This window comes from Balaenoptera physalus (genome assembly GCF_965194825.1).
Source record: "Balaenoptera physalus genome assembly, chromosome: 12".
Classification (NCBI taxonomy): Eukaryota; Metazoa; Chordata; class Mammalia; order Artiodactyla; family Balaenopteridae; genus Balaenoptera; species Balaenoptera physalus.
The window spans coordinates 24,180,510-24,187,411 of record NC_138897.1 but is presented as its reverse complement, the minus strand read 5'-3'; the positions used below and the strand labels follow the sequence as shown (position 1 = coordinate 24,187,411).

General features: G+C 61.8%; 1 protein-coding gene across 2 annotated transcripts; it reads right to left on the bottom strand.

The window, feature by feature from the left end:
* Positions 1-456: 456 nt before the first annotated feature.
* On the bottom strand, positions 457-5,991 carry CXXC1 (CXXC finger protein 1). Of its 2 annotated transcripts, XM_082416576.1 has the most exons (15): positions 5,798-5,989; positions 4,929-5,047; positions 4,727-4,827; positions 4,172-4,407; positions 3,905-4,081; positions 3,467-3,493; positions 3,145-3,390; positions 2,869-2,976; positions 2,552-2,736; positions 2,054-2,261; positions 1,861-1,971; positions 1,684-1,733; positions 1,497-1,593; positions 1,039-1,191; positions 457-899 (listed from the first exon to the last, which is right to left on the bottom strand). In XM_082416576.1, exons 1-15 carry the CDS (start codon positions 5,798-5,800, stop codon positions 753-755), a joined length of 1,968 nt encoding a protein of 655 aa, XP_082272702.1. In that variant the 5' UTR covers positions 5,801-5,989; the 3' UTR covers positions 457-752. The 2 variants fall into 2 exon arrangements, with proteins under 2 accessions (XP_082272702.1, XP_082272703.1); XM_082416577.1 differs by lacking the exon at positions 3,467-3,493 and having other exon boundaries at positions 5,798-5,991.
* Positions 5,992-6,902: the final 911 nt, after the last annotated feature.

Here is a 6,902-nt window from a genome sequence, read left to right as displayed (position 1 = left end):
GCTGACTGCACCTGACAACGAGAGGACAGGCTGGTGTTCCCGACACAAACCCAGTGGGCTCCTGCTGTACACGCGTCCCGAGAGAGGGGTTTCTGGGGAAAGAGGAGGGCCTTGTGTCCATCATTTCATACAACTCTGGTCTGGACACCATCAATAAGAGTAAACAAGAAAATTCCTGCTCACACAGGAATGATGAAGTCAGCCATACACGCGCTGAGCACTGACTGTATACCCACTGTCACACAATGAGAGCACAGGCTGACAGTGTAGGTCCCTGGACTCTCCCTCAGCGCCTCATATCCCCACAGACCAAGGCGGAGCCTGCAGAGCAGAGTGGGCGCCGACTGGATGTGTGCAGCCTACACCTGTACTGCAGCCTCCCCGGAGTACAGGTATGCCACTCTAGGGGCGCGGGAATGCAGTTGCAACGGAAAAAAGTTTGGAGACCGTCCATAGTTAGCTTTCTTGCTTCATCAAAATTTTATTAACAAAACCAGAGTGGGGGAGGCAAGGGTGCGCAGACTCCGCAGCCCCTCCCAGGCACAGAGAACGGAGAGGCAGAGAAACAGACAAAGACGTGAGGAAGTTCCCAGGCCCTATGGTAAGGGCAAACAGGCGGTCAAACGGTGGACGGGCGCAGGGCGAAACTCAGGGACCGTGGGAGGAACATGAATGGCAGACCAGACAAATGTGGGCTCCGGGGCCGCTCCCGCCCGCGGCGCAGGGCGGGAGGGCGTCTGGACCGCTGGGGCTCAGCGGTCGGCACTGGAGCGCAGGTCGGTTGTGAGCGGGTCGTGCTGGATGGTTTGATGCAGCATCAGGGCCAGTAAGCCCGCCCGGTTGGTCATGGCGGTGCGGACGTTGCGCTCCTGCTCAAACAGCTCGTCCAGCTTGTACCACTGCCGGGGGGGGGGGGGGCGCGCCAGGAGGAGCCGTGAGAAGGGGCTCCCGGAGCTCGCCGCCCCGCCGCCCCGCCGCCCCGCCGCCCCGCCGCCCCGCCGCCCCGCCGCATCCGCCGCATCCGCCGCCACGACCTACCACGCGCACGCGCTCCAGGTCCACCTCGGCACGCCGCAGCTTCTCCCAGCAGTAGTGGCGGTTGCACTGGCGCTTGGGCAGGCGGCAGAAGTCACCCGTGAGCTCGAAGACGTCACGTACAAGGGGGCACCCGCATACCTCGTCAGCTGGCACCTGCAGGGAGACCGGGGGTGGGCGTGAGTGCGGGGTGGTGAGGCAGGAAGGAGGACAGTAACTGGGGGGGGGGGGCCTGGGAAGGAATGGAGGGGGAGGAGGAGAGGAGGAAGGTGGGGGGAGGGAGGAGTAGGCGGTGATGCAACAGGAAAAAGAAGAGGCATGAAGGGCGAGGAGGCAGGGCAAGTGGGAACTGTGGAAGTGGGCCAGCAGGAAACAGGGAAGCGGGAGAGGGAGGAACGGAGAAATGTGGCCCGGGGGGAAGGGAGGGGGACAGAATGGGGAGAGCTGAGGGAAAAGCTTACTTTGGGGTCCCGTGAGTGCTCGGGGCACAGCACCTGGAGCCGCTTGCAGTATGTCTTGCTCTGAGGATTGTAGACGTCGCAGAAGAGTCGTGTGGCCCTGGGGGGTGTGGAGCAGAGAAGGTAGCAGAGGAAGCGGAGGGTGGCGCCCAGGCCCGGCCCCGCTAACCCCCGCAGCGCCCACACTCACCCCTCGATGCGGGTCGGGTACATGGACCCAAAGGACGTCTGGCTTTCGTACTGGAGGGGTGAGCACAAACGGAGGGACTGTGGATGTGCGCCGCATGCCCTCGCGAGACGGCACCCCCGCCCCCAGGGACCCACTGATGTCCCCACACCGTCCGCCCCCTCAGGCCGACACCCTGACCTTGGCATAGCAGCGCTCCATGTGGCGCAAGGCAACACGTGGGTTGATGGGGTGCCCGCAGGAGACGCAGAAGATCTGCAGGTCCGTGTCATCGCTGTCACCCTCATTGCTCTGCAAGGGGTGGGGGGGACGATGAGGCCAGGCGGGAGCAGGTACTGGGCCCTGCGCCGCCGCCGCACCCGCGCCCGCTTACCTCCTCGTCCTCGCGCACAGCCTGCTGTTTGGCCCGCAGGATAATGGCCTCGAGCTCGTGGAATCGGCGCTCCATTTCCTGAAGGCGGGTGCGTGCGCTCTGCTGCTCCCGGCGGATGCGTTCGAGCAGCTTCTTGCCGTGCTCCTCAGCAATGCAGGGGCTCTGCTGCCACTGCTGGATGCGCTGGGGGAGGATCTCGTATATGCGGCTGCAGGGAGGCAGTGAATTGGGTGAGCAGAGAAGGAGGCAAGGCAGTAAGATGAGCGGTGTGATCCAAGGGTGCAGAGCAGATGGGTGACTCAATGGTGAAAGGATAAGTAACCAGGTGACTGAAGGGCAGATGGCTGGGCGGACACACGGAAGGACGGGGGAGCAGGTGGATGGCCCGGTGGGTGCCTGGTTGACTGAATGGTGACTGACTGGCAGACACACAGAGGGCTCTGGTCATGCCCCACCCTGTACCCCCTGACTCCCCTGAACCCTCCAGCAATGACTCACTTGGCTGCCAGCTTCATGCCACAGTCGTCTGAGCAATACTTGGAGCCGGGCTGGGCAGCGCGCACACAGCCAGGGCCCAGGCACTGCGGCAGCGACGCAGGGTCCTTGGCGTCAGCGCGCTCCGGGTGTTTCCATTTGTCCTTGTGTTTCTGCTTCTGCCGATGCCGCTTGTATCTTTCTTCCTTCTGTGGGACAAGACGGGCCAGGGCAGGGCGCAGCTGAAGTCAGCCCCGGACCCCTGTTTCCCCCTGCACCCCAGCCCTTCAGCCCCTGACCTTTGCCCTCCCTCCCCACATCCACGGCACCCTCTCGGTCACCTTCTTCTCAGACTTCTTCTCCCGACGCTTCACGTGCTTCACTTTCACCGCCCTCTTCCGCAGCGCAGGGTCCAGGAACGGGGACTCCTCCGTGTCACTCATCCAGGGCTGCGAGTGAGGCATACGCTGATTCGCCTGGTCCACTCGTGACTTCCCCACCACCTGCTCGGTCCCCACGTCAGACTTCCATACCCTCTGCCTCCTCCCTCCTCATTAGGGACACTCTCTGCTTCTGTAACCTCTACCCTTCCACCATGGGACGCTCTGTCCGCTCACCAGGCCATGGTCATCAAAGGCCCCTGCACAGAAGTCCTGGTACAGGTCAGGGTCCAGTGGGAGGTCCTCGTCGGAGAGCGGCTCGGGTGTAGCCGTAGCCTCAGGCGGCTCCTTGACTGCTGCTGATGCCACTGCCCCCTCGTCCTCGCGGATGCGCCCCAGCTTCTGCGATGGCTGTGGCTGCTGCTGCGTGGGCAGTGGCCGGCGAGGCCTTGGCAGGGACTCTGAGGGCGTCACCGGCGAGAGCTGCGGGGCAGAATCTCAGGACTGGCCCTGACCGCCCTGCCCGCAGGCCCCGCCCGCCCTGGGGGGCTGGACTCACCGAGGAAGGGAAGTACTTGTACGATTCCTGTGCCGGCAGGAGGAAGGCCCAGGTCAGCCCCAGGTGGATGGAGGAGGCCCTGCCCTAGCCCTTCCCACAAGTGCCCGACTCCACCAACGAGCCCCGCCTCGCCTCCCTAGACACACCAGCGCCCCCCGCCCCCCATCGCCAGGACATGCTCGGCCCTGCCCCAGCTGCGCTGATGTGTCTGACCACCTAGAGACACCTGGCCCTACCCTGCGCATCTGGGGTTGGGGGTTCCCCCGCTAGCCCAGCACATCTGGTCATGCCCCGCTCGTCCTAACCAGCCAGGTCCCTCCCCACCTGTCCGTATGCGATTAGGTTCCACCCCACCCGGCCCACCCATCCTAGCCTCAATCAGCTCTTCCCAGACATCCTGGCCGCCCCCCGACCCCGCCCAGCTCTGCCCATGCTCACCCGGGCCCGAAGCTGGCACTGACGCAGCCGGCACTTCTGCCGGATCTTGTTGGGGCCCCCAAACTTCTTCATGTCTCGGCAGAAGTCACAGTGGCCACAGTCCTCGGTGCGCCGGCAGGCCTCACACTCGCCACACATACGGGCTGACCGTTTGATCTGCTGCTGCTGCTGGTGATGCTAGCGAGAGGCGCCCGCAACAGAGCTCAAGAACCGCGCAGGGCCTGAGGCGGGATCACCTCCCCTAGCCCAGCCACCGCGGCCACTCACCTGGCTGGGCGTGGCCACCAGGGGCTGTGGAGAGGATTTGTGGGGCGAAGCAGAGCCCCGAGCAAGCATGGCCCCAACCCCTGTCCCTGACCCCGCCCGGCGCTGCAGGTCCAGATCCGGGGCAGGCCTCCTGCGCCCTCCACCCTCATCCCGGGGCTCACTGCCGTCTCGCTCAGTGCTGTCCCGCTCCCGTGACTTCTTGTGCCGATAGCGGATCTCCAGCTTGGGGTCCTTCTCTGCGGGGTAGAGGGTGGAGCCAGCGTGCGTTGGCACCGGGGGACGTGGATGGCACCAGAACACTTTCTTCCTCTTCTCTCCTCTTCGGTCCCGCCCGCCTGCCCTGTCTCCCTGCTGCAGGGCAGAGCTGTCCCTTCCGGTGGAACTTTCTATCACAGCTCACGACGGAGCCTCCATTCCGGCTTAGCACTGACCAACAATCACTCTGCCCACAGACGCAGATCACTGCTCCCCGTGAACCGCCCTCCCATGAAGGCGCCTCCGCCTCCTCCTCCCCGGAAGCCCCAGCTGCCTGCGCGCTCCACTCCGGCCCCTCACCTCGGCACTCCCGGCAGTACCACTCCCGGATGGCCTTGGCCATCTTCTCAGTGATCCGGATGCAGTCCCCATGAAACCACTCATTGCAGTTGTCACAGCCGCTGCGGAGGGTGGGGCGAGTGAGGGAGATGTGAGGGGCCGGACCCATCGGCCTCTCCCCACCCGGCCGGCTGTCCATCGCGCCCACCGCTCCCCGGCTCACATCATGAAGCAGTTGATGTCTGGTTTGCGGCAGATGCAGTAGATGGGCGCGTTTTCCCCGTTCTCTGACTTGCTGTCCTCCCCGGCATCTGGAGGCTCTGGGTCCGAAGCCTCCGCCTCCTGTGGGGGCCCCCATCATGACGCCTCACCCCTCCAGTACAGCCCCATCACGGCTCGCCACAGACCTCAACAGTCCGCCAACAGACTTCCCACCACGGCTCCTCCTACATCCCTCCATCATAGTCCGCACAGACCCCCCCCCCATCACTCACCGCTGACACCCCCTTACCCTGCTTATAAACCCCCGTCACTCTGCCTCAGACCTTCCAATCGCTTACCCCACTGACACCCCGTCACTCCATTCACCCACTGAGCTAGTTTCTGCTCGTTACAAACACCGCATCACGCCCCCGTCATGGCTCCTCACAGACCCCCATCACCGGCCCGCACAGACAGCACGCTTCCCCTCACATCCTCCGTTACTAACCTCACAGACAGCCCCGCCCCCCTAGATCCCCCGATACACTCATCACGGCTCACTCCACACTGCCCAGTACAACTCTTCGCAAACCCCTCGCCACTCGGCACAAAGAATCCCCCATTCGGACCCCCAAGGAACTACCACTAAACTTCCATTACGGACCCCCATAATGGCTCATTACATAACTCCCAGATGGTTCACACACGAGTAAAAAAATCTGGCCATCAGACCCCCTATCATTCTAAGGCTCGAAACAGCCCCCCGCCCCATTCTGCCCACTGACTCCCGTTCTGGTTCACCACAAACCCCCATGCGTCTGCCGATGGACACCCCCATTTCCTACCCCACTGACCTCTACCGCCGACTCCCTCCTGGGACCTCGTACTCACCATCTCTCCGCTCCCAGCGCACCCCTTCACGAACCCCGCCAGCGACCCGCGAACCTACACAGACCCCCTCCGCGGCGTCCCCGGCCGTTGCAAAGGCGCCTATAAGCACTTCCGCTTTTCGACGCTCCTCCCAGGCACCGTACTCCTATTGCGCAGGCCCAGTGCGTCGGCTCCGCGACACACAAGTCGGTCGCCCGCCTAGAGGTCCGACAGTCTCTCAGGCGCCGCCATCTTGACTACTGAGACCGTACGGCGGCGAGTCCATATATTCTCGGGAAACATGGCCATGCCTTTATTTCTGGAGGCCTCCATCTTGGAGTCTGATTCCGTAAGATGGCGTAGTCCGTACGTTCACTGGCAACACATGGCAGCGTCCTAATCGGCTTCCGAGAGGGCGCCGCCATATTGGCGGTCGATTCCGGCGCCAGCAGCTGGTACTGCCTAGATGTTCACAGGGAAAGGGGCTCGCTTTAGGAACACTACCTGGATTAAGTGGGTCTCATATCACCGTAAAATCATTTTTCCCTTCTGCATGTACTAATCGGCGCCGGCATACTGTGCGCCTTACGCTGGGAAGGAAAGCAGTTCCTTTGTCATATGCCTCCCACATTACCTCTGATGGAAGAAATTTGTGTATATTGGGGGCTGGGGAAGCCAGTCAGGCTCATACCTGATGTGGCCTGAACTTCATGTAAACTGGAACAGCCTGACTTATGGTCTGTCAGATATATGTTGTACATTTGTTTTAACCATTACAGTAAAGCATGCCCACTCTGACAATAGGGAGAAATGCTTCCCTTCCTATGACACCGATGCTAGCATTCCTTGGAAGATAAAGTTCCCGTCCCAGATGCCAAGGTCATGCTCACGCACTGTGTATCTTGATAATTTGTAACTATATATCTCTGTTGAAACCTTGAAGTCAATGTCTGATATATGTTCTTTGTTATGACATGATACAAAACTGCTGAAAACCATGCTTCTCTGGAGTGTTTTCTTCCTCGGTGGAGGCTGCACTCCTGGGCCAGTCCTCAGCTTGGCGCAAATAAAACTCTCTTCTATTCTTTAATATAGATTGTTTATTGATTATCTGTGTTGCTACCTC